The following is a 22658-nucleotide window of genomic DNA, read 5'->3' as shown; positions in this document are numbered from 1 at the left end:
CTGGTGCCATATAAATTAAATTTAACAATTTCATATTCCCTCAATAAACACAATGGATGGATCCAGAATGAGATTTTCACTCTGCAGCGGAGTGTGCGCTGGTATGAAACTTCCTGGCAGATTAAAACTGTGTGCCCGACCGAGACTCGAACTCGGGACCTTTGCCTTTCGCGGACAAGTGCTCTACCAACTGAGCTACCGAAGCACGACTCACGTCCGGTACTCACAGCTTTACTTCTGCCAGTACCTCGTCTCCTACCTTCCAAACTTTACAGAAGCTCTCCTGCGAACCTTGCAGAACTAGCACTCCTGAAAGAAAGGATATTGCGGAGACATGGCTTAGCCACAGCCTGGGGGATGTTTCCAGAATGAGATTTTCACTCTGCAGCGGAGTGTGCGCTGGTATGAAACTTCCTGGCAAATTAAAACTGTGTGCCCGACCGAGACTCGAACTCGGGACCTTTGCCTTTCGCGGGCAAGTGCTCTACCAACTGAGCTACCGAAGCACGACTCAGGTCCGGTACTCACAGCTTTACTTCTGCCAGTACCTCGTCTCCTACCTTCCAAACTTTACAGAAGCTCTCCTGCGAACCTTGCAGAACTAGCACTCCTGAAAGTAAGGATATTGCGGAGACATGGCTTAGCCACAGCCTGGGGGATGTTTCCAGAATGAGATTTTCACTCTGCAGCGGAGTGTGCGCTGGTATGAAACTTCCTGGCAGATTAAAACTGTGTGCCCGACCGAGACTCGAACTCGGGACCTTTGCCTTTCGCGGGCAAGTGCTCTACCAACTGAGCTACCGAAGCACGACTCACGTCCGGTACTCGCAGCTTTACTTCTGCCAGTACCTCGTCTCCTACCTTCCAAACTTTACAGAAGCTCTCCTGCGAACCTTGGAGAACTAGCACTCCTGAAAGTAAGGATATTGCGGAGACATGGCTTAGCCACAGCCTGGGGGATGTTTCCAGAATGAGATTTTCACTCTGCAGCGGAGTGTGCGCTGGTATGAAACTTCCTGGCAGATTAAAACTGTGTGCCCGACCGAGACTCGAACTCGGGACCTTTGCCTTTCGCGGGCAAGTGCTCTACCAACTGAGCTACCGAAGCACGACTCACGTCCGGTACTCGCAGCTTTACTTCTGCCAGTACCTCGTCTCCTACCTTCCAAACTTTACAGAAGCTCTCCTGCGAACCTTGCAGAACTAGCACTCCTGAAAGAAAGGATATTGCGGAGACATGGCTTAGCCACAGCCTGGGGGATGTTTCCAGAATGAGATTTTCACTCTGCAGCGGAGTGTGCGCTGGTATGAAACTTCCTGGCAGATTAAAACTGTGTGCCCGACCGAGACTCGAACTCGGGACCTTTGCCTTTCGCGGGCAAGTGCTCTACCAACTGAGCTACCGAAGCACGACTCACGTCCGGTACTCACAGCTTTACTTCTGCCAGTACCTCGTCTCCTACCATCCAAACTTTACAGAAGCTCTCCTGCGAACCTTGCAGAACTAGCACTCCTGAAAGAAAGGATATTGCGGAGACATGGCTTAGCCACAGCCTGGGGGATGTTTCCAGAATGAGATTTTCACTCTGCAGCGGAGTGTGCGCTGGTATGAAACTTCCTGGCAGATTAAAACTGTGTGCCCGACCGAGACTCGAACTCGGGACCTTTGCCTTTCGCGGGCAAGTGCTCTACCAACTGAGCTACCGAAGCACGACTCACGTCCGGTACTCACAGCTTTACTTCTGCCAGTACCTCGTCTCCTACCTTCCAAACTTTACAGAAGCTCTCCTGCGAACCTTGCAGAGCTAGCACTCCTGAAAGAAAGGATATTGCGGAGACATGGCTTAGCCACAGCCTGGGGGATGTTTCCAAAATGAGATTTTCACTCTGCAGCGGAGTTTTAATCTGCCAGGAAGTTTCATACCAGCGCACACTCCGCTGCAGAGTGAAAATCTCATTCTGGAAACATCCCCCAGGCTGTGGCTAAGCCATGTCTCCGCAATATCCTTTCTTTCAGGAGTGCTAGTTCTGCAAGGTTCGCAGGAGAGCTTCTGTAAAGTTTGGAAGGTAGGAGACGAGGTACTGGCAGAAGTAAAGCTGCGAGTACCGGATGTGAGTCGTGCTTCGGTAGCTCAGTTGGTAGAGCACTTGCCCGCGAAAGGCAAAGGTCCCGAGTTCGAGTCTCGGTCGGGCACACAGGTTTAATCTGTCAGGAAGTTTCACAATGGATGGAATTTGCTTTCTTTCTGTTCAACGTCATCTTATTGCATAGTGGTCTATTGTAAAATTTTTTGAAGGTTTAATTTGCTTTCTCTGCAAGAAGTTCTCTTGTTTTCTAAGTGGCTATGATATTTTTATCATCAACCCAGAGAATTTTTTTATCACGACTAACGCTACTGGAAATGTCATTGACGTGTAACAGAAATACTATTGGTCCTAAAACGCTACGCTGAGGAAGTCCTATAGTAATGTGTTGCGTCTTTCATACACGCTTTACTAAAAATTTAGATTTATTTCAGGTATGTATTATCTCTACTCTTTATACGCTATCTGCTTTTTGCGATCAGTATCAGTGAGTAGGTACCCTCTTAGTTCTAACACTTCTGGATTATTTAGTAGAATCTTATGGTCAACAGTATCAAAAGCCTTAACGAGATCTAAAAATATGCATGTGACACACTCATCTTTGTTGGGAGCATCAGGTACCACTTTTGTGAATTCCATCGCTTTAGAAATCAAACTATGATTTACTTAAAAGGTTGTATTTATTCAAGCAGTTCATTAATCTGTCTTTGAAAATTGATTCCATTAGTTTTGGCAGTGGTAACAGTGGAGAAATTGGCTGGTAATCATCTATGTCATTCCCATGGTCTTTCTTTAACAGAGGTAAAACTCTGCCTGTTTTAAATACTCTGGAAATTTCTAGTGTGAAGGATTCGTTTATTACGTTTGTTAAGGGAGCTTGTGTACTCCATGTATTCTTTCAGTACACATATTGGTACTTCTTTTGAGCCTATTCACTTTTTATTTTTTAATTTTTATGTAATGTTACTGATTTCATGCTCTGCGAAAGGTAGTAACATCATAGTAATTAGTGCATAATTATTTACACGTGTTACATTCAGTTTGGGAGATTTTTTATGTATCTTCTCTGCAATCCTTGAAAAATACTCATTTACACTGCTAGGTGGTGTGAATGATTTATTGCTTTTTAATATGTTATTATGTCTTTGTTTTTCTCTCTCTGTTTCCTTTTTATGACAGAACATTCTGCTTTGCCTTTCCTTTATTCTCTGCATTGTGTATTATTCTGTCAGTAAACGCCTTGTTTGCAGCAATCAGCGCCTTCCTATAAATTTTTTTGTACCTATGATAGAAACTTAAGAGCTATCGCTCATTATTACTCTTTTTCTTGAAATGAGGACCCACTTGTTTTTGTGAGACTTTGATGCTGATGAGGATAGTGTGAGAAGTGTCTTTTCAAAGTTCAATTTAATAATATTGAGAATTTAGAGAATTTCACATTTATTTTGGTTTCTCTGTTCACTTCATACCAGCTATTAGTTTCATGTATGACTTTTTGTTTATACCTTCACTCAAAATTATGTTGACTTTTGTACTTGAGACTCTACCTAAACCTCTGTTGATTTGTTGAAACAGTGTCCACACTACCACTGGCAGATCAGTATATACACAAAAGGATTCATTTCGTGGTGTTTCAGGCTCTGTTAATTAAATAGCTGATAGTTCAATATGTTTGTCTTCACTTACTGTACTAAGGTCATATCTCGATCTGAACTGTGTTGCTTTTCTGATATAAATGCATTATCATCTGTCTTTTGAAGTAGTCGTACAGTGAGAGTTTGCTCTTTCATACAGTGACAGTGCTACATGTTCGATTTCTGCGTCTCTACACCAATGCTCAGTGACAACGAACTATTGTGCTGTTCGAAGACTGGAGTTCAGTTTCCCCATCCCTGTCCAGTTCTCAAATCAAAGATTTCTTGTAATTAAGAAGAGCTACAATATTTAAAAGGTAATTAATGTCTTGTAAAGCTTGATTTCTTTGTCTTGTGTGCACAGTTTTGGCCGAAGACCACAAATAATTCTCTGTGTGGCAGCCATAGTGGCAAGCAGACTAGTGCTGGTGTTGACACCCTCAGTGATGGTACTGTTTATCTTGGCGCAATCTTTGGCAGCAGGCGCGACTGGGCCGTTCTTTGAGTCGGCAGCATCCATAGGTAAGTCACCCAGGACCAGCCAACTGTACTGCAGCACTTATTATTACATGCTAATCTATAATAATTGTTGCACTCAAATATTATGACTTACAGCTCACAGTTTCTTATGCTGTCAGCGGTGAGGTGTGTTCCTTTAAAATGAAATACATGCATGCTAAAGTTTTACCATTCATTACTGAGACTTCAGACTAAATTCTATTCCGTACCAGGATTGTATTTTCATTTCCTATGTTACTGCCATTATGTCTCGCTTGTTTTTTGTAGTGGTTTTCATTCCGAGGAGTCGTCCGAGGCAGCTCTTCATGCAGCTCTATCCTGTGCGAGGCTGTTCATCTCTAAATGAGAGTTACAACCCACATCCTTTTGAATATACTTACTCTAATCATCTCTTGGTCTCCCTCTACGGCTTTTACGTCTCCACGCTTCCTTCAATACTAAACTGGTGATTCTTTGATGTCTCAGAATATGTCCTAATAACCTATCCCCTCTTGTATTTAAGTTATATCACAGTTTCCTTTTCTCCCCAATTCCACTCGGTACCTCCTCATTAGTTACGCGATCTATCCATCTAATCTTCAACATACTTCTGTACCACCACATTTAAAAAGATTCTGTTCTCTTCTTATATAAACTGTGTATCGTCCAAGTTTCACTTCTGTACATTGTTACACTCCAGAAAAATGCTTCTAGAAGAGACTTCTTAACATTTAAATCTATATTCGATATTAACAAATTTCCCTTTTTCAGAAACGATTTCCTTGACATTGCGAGTCTACATTTTATATTCTCTCTATTTTGGCTATTGGTAGTTATTTTACCATCCAAATAGCAAAACCCTTCTACTACTTAAAGTGTCTCGTTTTCTAATCTAATTTCCTCAGTATCAACTGATTTAATTCGACTAAATTCCGTTACCCTTGTTTAGCTTTCGCTGATGTGCATCTTATTTTTTCTTTTCGCGATAGTGTCCGTTCCACTCGTCTTTCAAGCCATTTGCTGTCTCTGAGAGAATTATAATGTCTCTGGCAAATCTCAAAGTTTTTCTTTCTTCCCCTGATTTTAATTCCTTCTCCAGATTTTGCTTTGGTTTCCTCTGCAGGCTACTCAATCTAAATATTGAATAAGATCAGCGATAGGCAACAATTCTGTCACTTCTTTCTCAACCAATGGTTCCCTTTCATTCTCCTCAACTCAACTCAACTGTCGTCTGGTTTCTGTACAATTTTTAAATAACCTTTCACTCCCTGTGTTTTACGTCTGCTACCTTAACAATTTCAAAGAGTGTATTCTCAACATTATCAAAAGCTTTCCTAAGTCTACAGATGGTATAAACATCGGTTTCAATTTTCCTAACCTGTTTTCCAACAGAAGTCGTAGCGTCAGTATTGCCTTATATGTTAGTACATTTTTCCGGAATCCAAACCGTTCTTCCCTGAGACCATATTGTGTAAATAATTCGTTTTAGTATTTCACAAGCATGATTTCATAAACTGATAGTTTGCCATTTCTTTTAGTACTCAGCAGGTGCTTGCTTTGAAATTGAAATTAACTCTCTATAAAGCTCTCGATAACTACTTCTAACAGGAGAAGAGAAAATGGGTGTCTGTAAAAGTAAGATTAGCTACAGACAACGCAGGAGGAATTGGCGAGGAAATGACGAAGATATTCTCACAACAGCAGAAAGATTTTGAAGCTATCATAAAAACTAATAAGAAACTCTAAACTAGTGAGTAAGTGTGAAAATTATAATTTTGTATAGTGGAGTACAACAAAAAGCTAGATCAACTAAAGGTATAGCAATTCACGTAAATAGAAAGCAGCAGTCATAAAAGTAGAAAGAGAAACCTTTACTCTGACAGCAGTTTGTGCACTGGCGAAAGAAAACATTTAGGAGTCAATTACTTTTTGTTACACTCTACAAAAAATTAAGGATCAGTGTAGTCAAGGAGATCAAGTTATTCTATTTGGTGACCCTAATGCAAATGCAGGAAGCAATCATATACCAAATGTTGTGGGCTGTACAGAGGAGCAACTTTTAATCAGAAAGAGCAGTTACTTAGAGATTTTTCTAGTTGTAATGATTTAAAAATAACTAATACAGTACATTTTCAAAAAAAAAATTATTCACAAATATACTTGGATCAGTAGAGAATAAAGATCAATTACAGATTATGTAGAGATGGACAGAAGAATACTAGGACAAGTAAAAGGTACAAGAGTATACAGAACTTTTGATATAGATGCTTATCTCTATCTTGTGATGTGTCAAATTGACACTTTTACTAAATGAAAATCTGTTACTACACAGAAGTAAGAAGAGGTCTGTAAAGTATATTTGCTTCACTATGAACATACTAATGGCATACATCAGAAAAGATTTATAACATTTAGCTACCCTGAAAACCACTGAAGAAGATGAAGGGTATCTGTCGTTGAAAGACCTGGTTGTGGATCGGTGGTCGTGATGCAGGTGGCCATAAATACAGTATGATGTATCAATTAACATGGAAGATGGTAAGACGGTATGGATATAGATGATAGCAAAACCTTTGATGTTTAAATGAACTGAGTTGCCTGATCTGCATATTTACAATAAATGAATAAATATTAAATAAATAACTTGGCCACATTTATCAGTCACACAACACCTACCAGTAGGCTGTAAATAGGAGTTTGCGAGGGAATACGTACGCATGTGCTCTGGTAAAAATTTCACGTTTATTGAAGAACATCTGAACAAACTAATAAGCTAAACAACTAATAAATGGTAGATGGTTGCTGTTATTCATAGTATACACGGCTGAGTAACAAAATTAGATTTACAACTGAGTCTTGAAGACCCAAGCATTTATGGTTAATTATTAATTATGGAAGCGTCAGAGGAATCTTTCAATAGTGACATTCACACACATACACACATATAATAGATATTCAGGAAAGATATAAGAGTAATGTAAAACTTCACCAGCATGTCACAGTGATTGGCAAACGGTCGTTGCCTTGGCTTGAGTGCACGAAGCAAGAGAACAAGAATTCGTCGATAAGAATAAACTATAATAGTTGCCCCATAGAAGAAATTCTTGGAAGTTTTACGCAGAGAATCAGTAACTATGATGTGTAACAATTCTCACGGTGGCCACAAAAAAAAAAAAAAAAAAAAAAAAAAAAAAAAAAAAAAAAAAAAAAAAAAAAAAAAAAAAAAAGATCCTGCATAAAATGCGTGGTAAAATTTAGAATAGCTGACCAAATTGGACAGAATACATTACTGTGAGTCACAATATGCAAACTTAAGGCTCTCAGATCCGTACTTAACACGTGCTGAGACAACGAAGACATGCGGAAACTAGATTCCGAGCTGAAATCGAAATTAGCGATGTTTCAGAAATCTATTCAATTATACTATACTCTTGGGATCACCAACGAACTAAATCAGACTGAACCTAGAAGATACATCACGAGCCAACATGTTTAACAGAGGCAGAGCAGAACAATGGTTAACGCGCGTGGCCAAGTGGAACATTCCGAAATTAACCAGAAAAATTCATTATACCGCTCAACAAGCAATGAGCGATGAGAGCAAGCAGATAATTTTGACTGGAGCTGAAATCTACAAAAATAAGATAATGAATTAACTATGAATGGGCACACTCACACTTAGTCAGTGTCGCCCGTCTCGCGTCTCCCAGAACGCTGCCAAATGAACTATTTTGGAACACATGCGTCCTGTTCCTCCGGAACCTACTGTGTGGTGCCAACCAGTACAAGAGCTTCGCCCAAGGCGAACGGAAACTCTTTGCTACCTGGTACGTGCATTATAGGGTTGGTTATTCTGCCACAGTGGCAGACAACTTTTACTGTCACAAATCTAGGTACTGAAATTTACTTTGCGCACTCTCATTCATGCTTTCCATTCATCAGGTGAGAGGAGGGAAGGATGTATATACTGACATACTGCACATAGATGTATTGAATATGAGGGTGCAGCTCCGACGATTTCCAAAAATCTTATTAAAATGTAAGGTGAAATGAAGGTAATGTACCTTGTGGCCACTATAGACGCACTCAGCTGCTCGTCTTTTTTATGTAGTTTACAGTTTGCGCACAGAACTGAGCTGCCAGAAGTGGTTACATTACGTTAAATGTTAAATAAAATGGTGAAGAGGCTCATGTAGAGACTCTTCAAAGAACAGATAAATATTGAAAAAGCAATTAAAAATACTGAAAAAAAAGAATTGTGAAAGAAAAATAGGTAGCGCCAAAGGTGTGGATTACAAATTTGGACAATAGAAATTGCAGGAAGATTACAAGTAAAATAACCAGCTCATAAAAAATACCATTCAAAGTCTACCGTCGAAAATAAACAAATCTATGAACAGAAAAGGAATTACAGAAATTGACAGTGAAGAGAACGCATAAGAAAAGATGGGTTACATACAATTGTAATACAGAGCATAATTTTTGGTGGCCATCAGCATATACCATATAATGCTTTCAAAACTATATATAAGATATAAAAGCATAAAATTCTACATCTACTTCTACTTACATACTCCGAAATCCACCATACGGTGCGTGGAGGAGGGTACCTCGTACCACAACTAGCATCTTCTCTCCCTGTCCCACTCCCAAACAGAACGAGGGAAAAATGACTGCCTATATGCCTCTGTACGAGCCCTAATCTCTCTTATCTTTGTGGTCTTTCCGAGAAATGCAAGTTGGTGGCAGTAAAATTGTACTGCAGTCAGCCTCAAATGCTGGTTCTCTAAATTTCCTCAGTAGCGATTCATGAAAAGAACGCCTCCTTTCCTCTAGACTCGCACCCGGGTTCCTGAAGCATTTCCATAACACTCGCGTGATGATCAAACCTATCAGTAACAAATCTAGCAGCCCGCCTCTGAATTGCTTCTATGTCCTCCCTCAATCCGACCTGATAGGGATCCCAAACACTTGAGCAGTACTCAAGAATAGGTCGCATTAGTGTTTTATAAGCGGTCTCCTTTACAGATGAATCACATCTTCCAAAAATTTTACCAATGAACCGAAGACGATTATTCGCCTTCCCGACAACTGCCATTACATGCTTGTCCCACTTCATATCGCTCTGCAATGTTACGCCCAAATATTTAATCGACGTGACTGTGTCAAGCGCTACACTACTAATGGAGTATTCAAACATTACAGGATTCTTTTTCCTATTCATCTGCATAAATTTAGATTTATCTATATTTAGAGTTAGCTGACATTCTTTACACCAATCACAAATCCTGTCCAAGTCATCTTGTTTCCTCCTACAGTCACTCAACGACGACACCTTCCCGTACACCACAGCATCATCAGCAAACAGCCGCACATTGCTATCCACCCTACCCAAAAGATCATTTATGTAGATAGAAAACAACAGCGGACCTACCACACTTCCCTGGGGCACTCCAGATGATATCTTCATCTCCGATGAACACTCACCATCGAGGACAACGTACTGGGTTCTATTACTGAAGAAGTCTTCGAGCCACTCACATACTTGGGAAGCAATCCCATATGTTCGTACCTTAGTTAGGAGTCTGCAGTGGGGCACCGAGTCAAACACTTTCCGGAAGTCAAGGAATATGGCATCCGTCTGATACCCTTCATCCATGGTTCGCAAGATATCATGTGAAAAAAGAGCGAATTGCGTTTCGCAGGAGCGATGCTTTCTAAAGCCGTGCTGATGCATGGACGTCAACTTCTCTGTCTCAAGGAAATTCATTATATTCGAACTGAGAATATGTTCGAGAATCCTGCAACAAAACGATGTTAAGGATATTGGTCTGTAACTTTGAGGATCCGTCCTTCTACCCTTCTTATATACAGGCGTCACCTGCGACTTTTTCCAGTCGCTCGGGACATTACGTTGGGCAAGAGATTCGCGATAAATGCAAGCTAAGTAAGGAGCCAATGCAGTAGAGTACTCTCCGTAAAACCGAATTGGAATCCCATCAGGACCTGGCGATTTATTTATTTTATTTATTTTCAACCCATTAAGATGCTTCACAATCCCAGGGATGTCCATCACTATGTCCTCCATACGGGAATCTGTACGAGCCTCAAACGGCGGAATGTTTCTACGACCCTCCTGCGTGAAAGATTTCTCAAATGCTAAATTTAAAATTTCAGCTTTCGTTCTGCTGTCTTCCGTTGTCAGGCCAGACTGATCAGTGAGTGACTGGATGGAAGCCTTCGACCCGCTTACCGATTTTACGTAAGACCAGAATTTCCTTGGGTTTTCAGGAAGATCTTTTGCTAAAGTATGACGGTGGTAGTGGTTGAATGCTTCGCGCATCGCTCTTTTTACAGCAGCACGAATCTCTACCTACTTTTGCCTGTCCTCATTCTCCCAATCTTTCTTGTACCGCGAGTGCAACTGCCTTTGCTTCCTGAGCATTCTCCAAATTGCGCTGTTAAACCACGGTGGGTCTTTTCCGTCCGTAACCCCCTTTTTCGGCTCGTACTTGTCCAATGCGTGATTTACAATGTGTTTAAAATTTGCCCATAATTCTTCCACTTCCATCGTACCGGAAGTAAACGAAGTCGATTCATTTACTAAGTGGGATGCTAACAATTGCTTATCTGTTCTTTCTAGTAAGAGTGCTCTCCTAGCTTCTTGACCGACTTTTTAGCTTTCGTAACCATATTCGTAATGACAACATCATGATCACTAATCCCTGTCTCAACACTGAACCGTCGATGAGGTCTGGTCTGTTCGTGGCTACCAGATCTAAAATTATCTCATTACCTCATTATATTACAATAGACGAGGGGATTAAATGCAAAAAAGGTAGTGTACGATACTCATACGAAAGAAAAGACAGAAAAGATCCAGAAACATAAGTAAAATACTTAGGTGATATAACAATAAAATATCTTACAGTAAGTTTGAAAAACAACAAAAAATTGTAAATCAGCAAATTTAGATGAATTAACGCAGAGATAATTAAGTATGGAGAAACACTACTACACTTCAAATCGTTATAGTTCTTTAACATGTGCTGGAAGCAATGAAATGAATCATGAAATTGCAGGAAAGGAAAAGTGACATCGAAAAATACGTAACTAAACATAAAGATCGGTGCTAATTACACAACTACACGCATAGCGCTACACAAGGAGTGACTAAAATCACACTACAGCTCAAAAAATGACGATGTCATACAACTGGAGTATCCTGGTGGGAAAAAAATTTCGTAATACCACTCGAAACTAGTAGCAGACGCACTCAAATTCTACCCGTCACCTACAAGCTTGATGGAAAATGGCTGGAGTAGAAGAGGCTACCTTTTTCTTGCGGGAAACATGTTCAACTGACGAGATGCTGGTGTTAGACAGAGAGGAATTTAATCAGTGTATTATCTGTAGGTCTACAGCTGAGGACTGTATCTATCGCTGTGTTCACTACAGCCGCCTCCCCTTCATTGCTCGACAATTCCCCGGCAGCCCAGGTAATAGAGATCAATGTACGCTACCACAACTGATCGAAAATGCTTTTCTGTTCTAATTACACATCAACAGTGTCGTGAAGAAAAACCACCACTCCTAATCAACGAGTGATAATGCAACACATGCACTGGGGATTGGGAAAAGTCATCGTCATAACACTACTACCGCAAAAACTGATCCCATAAGATTGCAGAGGGGTGGGAGTTGCGGCTGTGTCCTCCTTGACGGACGGTCATGAACTAACCATCTTAGAGACAGTCTTACCCTGCCCCCCCCCCCCCGACCGCCACCCCTCTCCCTCTCCTTACGATGTGTAGGGGTAAAGGCCTTTTCTATCTCGTTGTTGATGGTGCACAAAGAGATTCTTCTGGTGGCGCTGATATACTGTCACCAGATTGCAGAAGTCACTCACAGATAGAGAAAAGGCAAAAACACAATGATTCACCAACCTGTTAAATGCATTTTCGGAAAGACTGGACCCCTCTGAAACAACAACCGAAATTACGGAGAATTCTCTACATCACTTTTTCAACGTTCACTGCTTGGAGAACAGGAAGCTGTCTCCACCGCCTTTGGCAGCCACAGTCTCCACTCGCCATATCTGGAAGTAGAATTTTCAGTCAACTGCGACCTACCGCCCTTCTGCCACTGGATGAGCAACACGCAGTCCACCTTGAGGCGACGGTCCAAGCATTGTTCCTTCGCCAACATAAAAGGATGCAAAGCCAACTAAACAATACGGGATAAATGAGAGCTGTCCAAAGTACAGCTTGTTTGTTCATCTAAAATGTAGCAACACCGCACCGATCCACATGCCGCCCCCTGAAAGAAGCATAGGTGCCTCCAGGGTCTACAAACACACACACGTACCCTCACACACACTCACACATACACACACACACACACTCACTGGTCTGTCCCCCACCGTGACCCCTAGCAAGCGCCAACCGTTCTGAATGTGAAAACACTTCACTGTGACAATTGTAGTCAATGTCAATGCAGCACTTACAAGCGAGCATACATTAAAAATAAAACACAACCGTGACGATAATAAATGTCCTCTTTCCATGAAAATAAGTGCAGCCCATTTTCTTTCAGTTTCATGAGCAAAATTAGTATAGTTTTCATGTTCAACTGCAGGGTACAAAGAGCGTCTCATTGTTTTGCGACATCCAACGAAGTGAAAAAGAAAACCTACAGCACCACCGCCGGTTACAGATGAGTAGACTGCAGAGATCTATACATGACGTCCGCTATTTTTCTGTGAAAACTACCAATCACTGCAGAATGTCCTCATTATTTCGAAATCGCGATCGGAGTAAAGAAAAAGCGAAAAATTAAACTCCAAGGAAAAAATATCTGTGTTAAGCAATGTCTTTCAACCTGATTGACAAATTAGACGACCTGAGAGCATCTCTCGCGTTCAAATCAGTGTCTGTATATTAACTGTCATGCACGTGTGAATTACAAAAATTTCAGACATGTGAAATAACTTTATAGATTACAGCCTTTCACGTTATTTGCTCACATGTCGTAGAAAATACAATCATTTTACTTTTGACAACAAGAAGTCATAATTCAGGATGACGTTGCTGTTCTGTAAACTATGGCAGGTCGTATTTTACCAGTGTGGTGCTATATCACACTGGCGTTTACGAAACAAATCGTGAGAGCCTGTCTAGTAATAGAATCTCCTATAAGATTTTACTACAGCTCCCTGTTCCAGTGTATCAAAAGCAAATATTGGCTGCATGCTTACATTTGACATTTTTCTTTCATAGCTCCCCTCTGCTGATCTGTATGTAAAGTTTGTATCATACATCAGACAACCAATCGCAATAGCAGCAGATTCTTGCATTCTGGTTTTGTAAGCAATTTGACCATCATAGCCTGTTTCATGCAATCTACTCATATGTCGGGGAAAACATTATCATTTCGAGGTTCCACAATGAGCTATAATTCAAGTGGTGTCTACTTTATAATCAGACATTGCGAAGTATGAAATAACATAGAACTTGTGGTAACACCTACTTTTAAAATGCAATTGTGATGAGAATAATAAACAGTCATAATTCCATGAGAACAGATACTGCCGATTTCTATTAGTTTTATGAGCAAAATCGATTCGTACCTAGCCACGAGCAAGGTTGCACCACCTGAAGAGTCGGACAGTTGCTCCGAGGAAATATTGTGGGATTTGCAAAACGTGATCCGGCGGCAAACCCGTGTGGACTATTTACAAAATCTATTCGGTTTTGAGAGAACTATATGCATCCAAACTTTAAACAGTTATACCACTCCTTGTAATAGAACCTCCTATAATATTTTACCGCATCTCTTTCTTCTGATACGTCGAATAACAAATACCATCTGCATGTTGGCATAGAACATATTACATATACATGTGTCATTCCACTAGAGAAGGTGGCCAGTGGAGAAAGTCGCTGGCTCAGACCTGCGTAAAGGTTTTTTCAACAGACTATCAATCACAAGAGAAGCTTCCTGTATTGTTCCTTCATAAGCAGTTTAATACCTTGTTTTTCAGCTGTAACAAATAGAAGTAGTAGTAGTAGTAGTAGAAGGGTTTTGGGGGCGCACGACAGCAAGGTCTTCAGCGCCCGTTCAGTATCATAGTGAGACGGGTGTCAAGAAAAAAACTCAGAACATTTACATCAAACGGAGCATAAAACACAGGGAACAATCATGGAAAAATATGTGCTCACCCACACCGAAGCGTGGGATGAAGCAGGGCGTCAGCAGTAAAACACGGACAGCACAGGAAGAAAAAGGTAGAGGGAGCTAAAACAATGGAGCAGATGGAAGTGGCTGGCTGACCGCAAGGAAAAAAGGGAGGAGTCAGCCACTCTGCAATACACTAAAACCGCCAGCCTAAAAGTTTAGGCCAGAGTCCAGACACATCACAAAACTTAAAAACCCTAGACACACACGTCTCATCGTTAGCTAAAACAAATACAAGCAATGTATGACTACAGCTTTGTACACCAGCAAACACTTTGTTTTCTATCATGACTTCGAGGTCTGTGTCAGGTGCTAAACTGACATTAATATGTGTTTGTCCATTGGCTCTCACGGAAGGCTTAACATTGCGTGGTGTAAACTATACAGCTCCCACAACACACAGATTGTTAGAAATAAAAAACAGAGGCGATGTTTCTCATTTACAAAAATGTGGAACACATCGATGACAACATGTGGAAGCTAGAAGAGTTTACAGTATTGTGGAGTATTTTCAACAGATAACTGAAGAATAAGACATATACAGTTAGTCTCTTCTTCCACAATGATGAGTAGCGGGTGTCTCGGTTTTCTGTTTTAAAAAGCATTGTTTCCTCATTTTGCAGTCATGTACATGATTATTGTTCCAGTGTTGACTATCGCTGGAACATGCTGTTCACAACTCTCATGAGGTAGTAGAAAAAAAAAAGAGTGCTGTTATCTTACTGGTGAAAAAGAAAATGTGGAGGGCATGAAAGCATATGGAAATAGGACAAGTGTGCAGCATTGAGGAATGCTTCCAAACAACTGTGTTAATTTATCATTATGTGATAATCAATAGATTACCAGTGGATGGCTGGGATTCGGAAGACATCGTTGATATGGGATGTGACACTGTAATATGCACAGCAGTTGATAGCGCAATCAGTTTCAGCAATTTTACCAGTTGTTCTGTAACATGAACGCCAGACAATGACGCAGCAGATTGCTTCCCAATTTCTGTATCGTCACTAAATCACTCCTCAACTACTTTGCAAGTACCATATATTAGATTACGAAAGCAAATAGATGACTGTGCAGTATGTACATTCAGTCATATACATCACATGCTAGATTGTGAATGCAGATAGATGACTGCGTAGTATGTCCATTTGGTCGTACACACCAGGGTATACCAGTTGTTCCGAAATTTCAGTGACAGCCAGTGAGACAGCAGAGTGCTTCCTAGTTTCAGTATCATCGCTAAATCACCTCTGCAGTACTCTGCAAGTACCATATACTAGATTGCGAGTGCAGATGGATGACTGTGCAGTGGATTCATTCAGTCATATACACCAAAGTACACGTCCTACACTGATGCAATTACGTTATCTATATATTTCCAGCACATCAATGATAGCGCAGAATTTACTATTACGACTGGCGATCTTCACCCGTGTGGAGGGGCGTCACAGTGTATTCTCACATTTGTAGGACAAAGTTGAAGACTGACAGAGCCCTAACACATTGTCCTTGACCAATCCTCCCTGCAACATGGTCGCCAATTTAATCTGCACCTGACCAGAAGTACGAGGATTCTACAGCACGTGAAGGAACATGGCGAGTTGTATCCGTAACTGCTTTTCAGTGAAGACTAGTCCGCACCAATCTTACGCACAGCACCCATGCAAATGCAAAAACGGTTCAAATGGCTCTAAGCACTATGGGACTTAAAATCGGAGGTCATCAGTCCCGTAGACTTAGAACTACTTAAACCTAACTAACCTAAGGACACCACACACATCCATGCCCGAGGCAGGATTCGAACCTGCGACCGTAGCAGCGGTTCCGGACTGAAGGGCCTAGAACCGCTCGACCACAGCGGCCGGCCATGCACATGGACGAGATTTTTCCAGTTGTGTGCATTTCGCAGAGGGCGCACCCTTATCAGTGTATAGTAGACATGGGAGTGTTGTGGTGATATAACAGACTGTTAAGAAGAAAGGTGAAATTTATGCTAGATGGAGCTCCAGATAGGCGGAGTTTGAAAAATTTCACGTAAATTAACTGTGCTATCGACTCTGAATTATTATTCCACTGTCTGTAGTCACTACCAGGAAGGTACCGGCATTGGAGAAATGATCGTAGAGCATAAACACACACTCCTATGGCTACATAGCTCTGCAACTAAAACTGCTATATTGTTAAAGCAATATGGTTTCTGAAGTATTAGTCACGCACAATGCAATGCTCTTAATACTCTAATGCAGGATATAGTTGTCAAATATCAGACATACAACCACCCTGCAAGTTTCCTACCCCAGTTACTACCGTGACAAAATTACTTCCTTCTACACTATTCTGGTGTCCTAGGAAGACATAGTCAGTGTATATCCACAACTCGAGCTGCTTATAAACCAACTGGAACGAAATAAGAAGACTACTGTTCTGTCTCTTAAGAAATTAATGGATTTTATACTCCTTTTTAAGTCAGAAACGTACATACACTCAATCACACTTCCCGCATCAGTCATATCTATTATTAGTCATAGTACCGGTTTTGATGGTTGTGGCTATGTCTCACCAGCAAACAGCGAGAGGAAAAACCGACGTGGATATTTTCGGTAGCTGATACATTGAGGTACCACCCACGCCCTGCTGTACGAAAATGCACACTGACAGAGTACCCACCACAGTCAGGTAACCAACGGAGATGTAACCGTGTTATTGCTATTTACAGTAGCATCACCACAGCTCTAATAGCATTCTTCTGGCACAAAGAAGTCCTGGTCTGATGTTAGGTAATTTTGCTTACTTGTAGGATAATATGGCAATTCCGTCCTAAAACCCATCTTTCGAGTACACCATCCTCACACTATTAAAGGTGATATACATGGTATCGGTCCACTCTCTACAGAACACTATAGGGAATGGCATATGTCTGATAAACGTCAACACAGCCCTGGGACAATAAAATTCGCACCAAAATTCGAAATTCCGCCAAGACTCAAAGCTCTATCCAAAATACAAAATTCCCACCAGTAGCGCAGGTGGGGAAGTGTGAGGGAGAAGAGGGCCGACACGCAGACTGAGAAAAACACGTCACCTGGCGGTGGGGGTAGATAGGGGTAATTACTTGACCGATTTAATTAATTTGCATATCAATTTGATATCAGAATTGGGGTGGTGCCCCAATACCCTATTATTACGGACAACTTTTGCACTTTTCTCGACAGCTATATGTTCAATAATGAAAGTTATCTTGTGAATCGTGTGTTTGGAGGAAGAAATTGCTGCTGGTGGTAATTAAAGAAGAAGACGAAAGAGGGAAAGACAACGAAACATGCCCGTCAACTTAAATCTGAGGCAAGCTTCATAAAAATAAAATTTAGAAAAGATTGTTGGAACTGTAAATCTTGCCAAAATAGTTACTTCGACCCGGCCAAAATTTTAATGAACGTTGAAATTCTATGATTTAAAACAGCACTAAGTTAACATTCAGGTTTATGACTGTCGTCAATATTTTTTGTAGGAACTCCTACACAGATCCTGATATGACCATGTTCACATCACTATGCAAGCACAAAGGAGGTCGTTTCAATTGCTATAATACACCAGCACATTTCTTACTAATGCCAAACATGAAGTATTCGGAGTTACAAACAAAAGTGAAGAGCCTCGACCCATTCCATTGATGACACATGTTTCTTTGCAAAGAGATGCCGCCCAAGAACTGACAGCAGGAAGCCAACAGCAATGATCGTTAAGTATAACGTTCCAGTGAATAAATATTTGGAACAAGTGTGTGCACAGCTTCTGTTGAGGCTCTTTGTAATTATCTGGACAAGTTAGAGATCCCTATCGAGAATGACAGATTGAGGCTTTTTGCAGATGTTTGTGGATGGGAAAATAAGAATTCCCTTGTGGTACATGCTTTGACTTTCTTTGTACTTAGGAAAGCTCTTCAACAGCTTATGAACATAACACTGTTTTTCCAGTAAGAGACCGCTCAGTTCTTTCTGCTGACAAATGCTTTGGAGCTTTGCAGATACATTTTCGAAAAAAAAAGTGAGAAACTCAACCCAAACTCTGCCATAGTATATATAAATCTGTAAGTTCAGTTCACGTTTTAGATGAGGTATGGAATGTGAGGGACTACAAAGCACTCAGTAAACATTTTAAAAGTATGGATGGGGTCAGTGATATGGAACGAATCATGTCACAGGAGTGGGTCAACTATGAAAATGTCAGGGTCAGAATAAAAATGGAACCAACTTATCGCTGTAATGATACATCCAAGATGTTCAGCTCCATCCCCAAAAGGGAAAAACAATCTGCTGTGTTGCTGAACCGTAAGTAATTTCACTGTACAGTAGAATGAGTGAAGCAAAGAAGACGCATGTTAATAATTCACTACGTAAACGTTTTGGGGATGATACGAACAGCATAGGAGATTTAGATTTCTTGCCAACATCAGCGGTGCTGTTCCTTTTGTAACTGGCAGTGAGGAGGAGGTTAGTATGTCAGCTGGCAGTTGCTTGGAAGAAGAAAGACGATTATTCCAAATCTGAAGAGAAACCACCAGGATGGCCATTCTGAAGATTCTGTAAATCGAAATTTTTTACCAGAAAGACATTGTGAATTACTTCTAGAAAATAAGAAATACGTAAAAACATTTATTTGTAATAAAATGATTATTAAAGTCAATTGGCAGCAAACTGGACATTATGAACACGGTACAACCAGAATTTTTTTGTAAACACTTAATTTTCTGTTAGCAGAAAATGTTGATCTATAATAATAACAAAAATTAATGCTTGCATTTCAATTTACCTCATAAATCGGGTTTATTTGAATATTTTTCAAACTATTGGAGAAAAAGCATATTTAGTCCAACACATTTTCGTTAAATTTGAAGAAGGGATAAGCTTACTTGACACTCCCTATAAATTTTATACAAGAATTTTAAACACAATACCGAAAACCAACTTGACTTATGAAGTGATGATCAATGACTGGTGTAGTATTTATTTCAAGGCAGCTTATTCAAAAACAGAGTTTAACAAAGAGACTCATATTGCTTTTATAGACTTCGAGAAAGCCTTTGTTAATGTGTTTAGAGAAATGTTACAGAGACTAATGGAGTATAAATGATAGTTTACAACTTATATCAGCCATAAAAAATTTGGACATAATTTGCTGTTGTTGTTGTGGTCTTCAGGCCAGAGACTGGTTTGATGCAGCTCTCCATGCTACTCTGTCCTGTGCAAGCTCCTGTGCAAGCTTCTTCATCTCCCAGTACCTACTGCAGCCTACATCCTTCTGAATCTGCTTAGTGTATTCATCTCTTGGTCTCCCTCTACGATTTTTACCCTCCACGCTGCCCTCCAGTACTAAATTGGTGATCCCTTGATGCCTCAGAACATGTTCTACAAACTGATCCCTTCTTCTAGTCAAGTTGTGCCACAAACACCTCCCCAATTCTATTCAATACCTCCTCATTAGTTATGTGATCTACCCATCTAATCCTCAACATTCTGCTGTAGCACCACATTTCGAAAGCTTCTATTCTTTTCTTGTCCAAACTGTATCGTCCATGTTTCACGTCCATACATGGCTACACTCCATATAAATACGTTCAGAAACGACTTCCTGACACTTAAATCTATACTCGATGTTAACAAATTTCTCTTCTTCAGAAATGCTTTCCTTGCCATTGCCAGCCTACATTTTATATCCTCTCTACTTCGATGATCGTCAGTTATTTTGCTCCCCAAATAGCAAAACACCTTTACTACTTTAAATGTCTCATTTCCTAATATAATTCCCTCAGCATCACCCGACTTAATTCGACTACATTGCATTATTCTCGTTTTGCTTTTGTTGATGTTCAACTTATATCCTCCTTTAAAGACACTGTCCATTCCATTCAACTGCTCTTCCAAGTCCTTTGCTTTCTCTGACAGAATTACATCATCATCGGCGAACCCCAAAGTTCTTATTTCTTCTGCATGGATTTTAATACCTAATCCTACTTTTTTCTTTTGTTTCCTTTACTGCTTGCTCAATATGCAGATTGAATAACATCGAGGAGAGGCTACAACACTGTCTCACTCCCTTCCCAACCACTGCTTCCCTTTCATGCCCCTTGACTTTTATAACTGCCATCTGGTTTCTGTACAAATTGTAAATAGCCTTTCGCTCCCTGTATTTTACCCCTGCCACCTTCAGAATTTGAAAGAGAATATTCCAGTCAACATTGTCAAAAGCTTTCTCCAAATCTACAAATGCTAGAAATGTAGGTTTGCCTTTCCTTAATCTATCTTCTAAGATAAGTCGAAGGGTCAGTATTGCCTCACGTGTTCCAATATTTCTACGGAATCTAAACTTATCTTCCCCGAGGTCGGCTTCTACCAGTTTTTCCATTCGTCTGTAAGGAATTCGCGTTAGTATTTTGGAGCTGTGACATATTAAACTGATAGTTCGGTAATTTTTACATCTGTCAGCAGCTGCTTTCTTTGGCATTGGAATATTCTTCTTGAAGTCTGAGGGTATTTCGCCTGTCTCACACATCTTGGTCACCAGATGGTAGAGTTTTGTCATAACTGGCTCTCCCAAGGCCGTCAGTAGTTCCAATGGAATGTTGTATACTCCCGGAGCCTTGTTTCGACTCAGGTCTTTCACTGCTCCTTCAAACTCTTCACGCAATATCGTATCTCCTATTTAATCTTCATCTACATCCTCTTCCATTTCCATAATATTGTCCTCAAGTACATCGCCCTTGTATAGACCCTCTATATACTCCTTCCGCCTTTCTACATTCCCTTCTTTGCTTATAACTGGGTTTCCATCTGAGCTCTTGATATTCATACAAGTGGTTCTTTTTTCATCAAAGGACTCATTAATTTTCCTGTGGGCAGTATCTATCTTATCCCTAGTGAGATATGCCTCTACATCCTTACATTTTTCCTGTAGCCATCCCTGCTTAGCCATTTCGCACTTCCTGTCGATCTCTTTTTTGAGACGTTTGTATTCCTTTTTGCCTGCTTCATTTACTGCATTTTTATATTTTCTCCTTTCATCAATTAAATTCAAAATTTCTTCTGTTATCCAAGGATTTCTAGTAGCCCTCGTCTGTTTATCTACTTGAGACTCTGCTGCCTTCACTACTTCATCCCTTAAAGTTACCCATTCTTCTACTAATGTATCTCAAAAATGGTTCAAATGGCTCTGAGCACTATGGGACTGAACATCTATGGTCATCAGTCCCATAGAACTTAGAACGACTTAAACCTAACTAACCTAAGGACAGCACACAACACCCAGCCATCACGAGGAAAAGAAAATCCCTGACCCCGCCGGGAATCTAACCCAAGAACCCGGGCGTGGGAAGCGAGAACGCTACCGCATGACCACGAGATGCGGGCTACTGTATCTCTTTCCCCCATTCCTGTCAATCGTTCCCTTATGCTCTCCCTGAAACTCTCTACAACCGCTGGTTTATTCAGTTTATCCACGTCCTATCTCCTAAAATTCACACCTTTTTGCAGTTTCGTTCATAACCAATAGATTGTGGTCAGAGTCCACATCTGCCCCTGGAAATGTCTTACAATTTAAAACCTGGTTGATAAATCTCTGTCTTACCGTTATAGAATCTACGTGAAACCTTCCAGTATCTCCAGGCTTCTTTCAAGTATACAACCTTCTTTCATGATTCTTGAACCAAATGCTAGCTATGATTAAGTTATGCTCTGTGCAAAATTCTACCAGGCGCCTTCCTTTTTCATTCTTACCCCCGTTCCATATTCACCTACTACGTTTCCTTCTCTTCCTTTTCTTACTATCGAATTGCAGTCACCCATGACTATTAAATTTTCGTCTCCTGTCACTATCTGAACAATTTCTTTTATCTCATCATACATTTCATCAATCTCTTAGTCTTCTGCGGAGCTAGTTGACATATAAACCTGTACTACTGTGGTAGGCGTGGGCTTCGTGTCTATCTTGGCCACAATAATGCGTTCACTATGCTGTTTGTAGTAGCTTAACCGCACTCCAATTTTTTTATTCATTATTAAACCTACTCCTGCATTACCCATATTTGATTTTGTATTTATAGCCCTGCATTCACCTGACCAGAAGTCTTGTTCCTTCTGACACTGAACACTAATTCCCACTATACCTAACTTTAACTTATCCATTTCACTTTCGTAAACTTTCTAACCTACC

General features: G+C 40.6%; 1 protein-coding gene across 1 annotated transcript in view; it reads left to right on the top strand.

Annotated features, from left to right (window-relative positions):
- The window catches only part of LOC126176192 (organic cation transporter 1-like), a 180318-nt gene that overhangs the window by 61174 nt on the left and 96486 nt on the right, over positions 1-22658 (top strand). Inside the window, exon 4 of the mRNA XM_049923336.1 lies at positions 4084-4241. Within this exon, the coding sequence (XP_049779293.1) occupies positions 4084-4241 (158 nt within the window). The remainder of the gene's footprint in view (positions 1-4083; positions 4242-22658) is intronic.

The sequence above is a fragment of the Schistocerca cancellata genome, chromosome 3, assembly GCF_023864275.1.
Source record: "Schistocerca cancellata isolate TAMUIC-IGC-003103 chromosome 3, iqSchCanc2.1, whole genome shotgun sequence".
Lineage (NCBI taxonomy): Eukaryota > Metazoa > Arthropoda > Insecta > Orthoptera > Acrididae > Schistocerca > Schistocerca cancellata.
The sequence above is the reverse complement of the archived record's forward strand: the minus strand, read 5'-3'. Positions and strand labels throughout refer to the sequence as shown.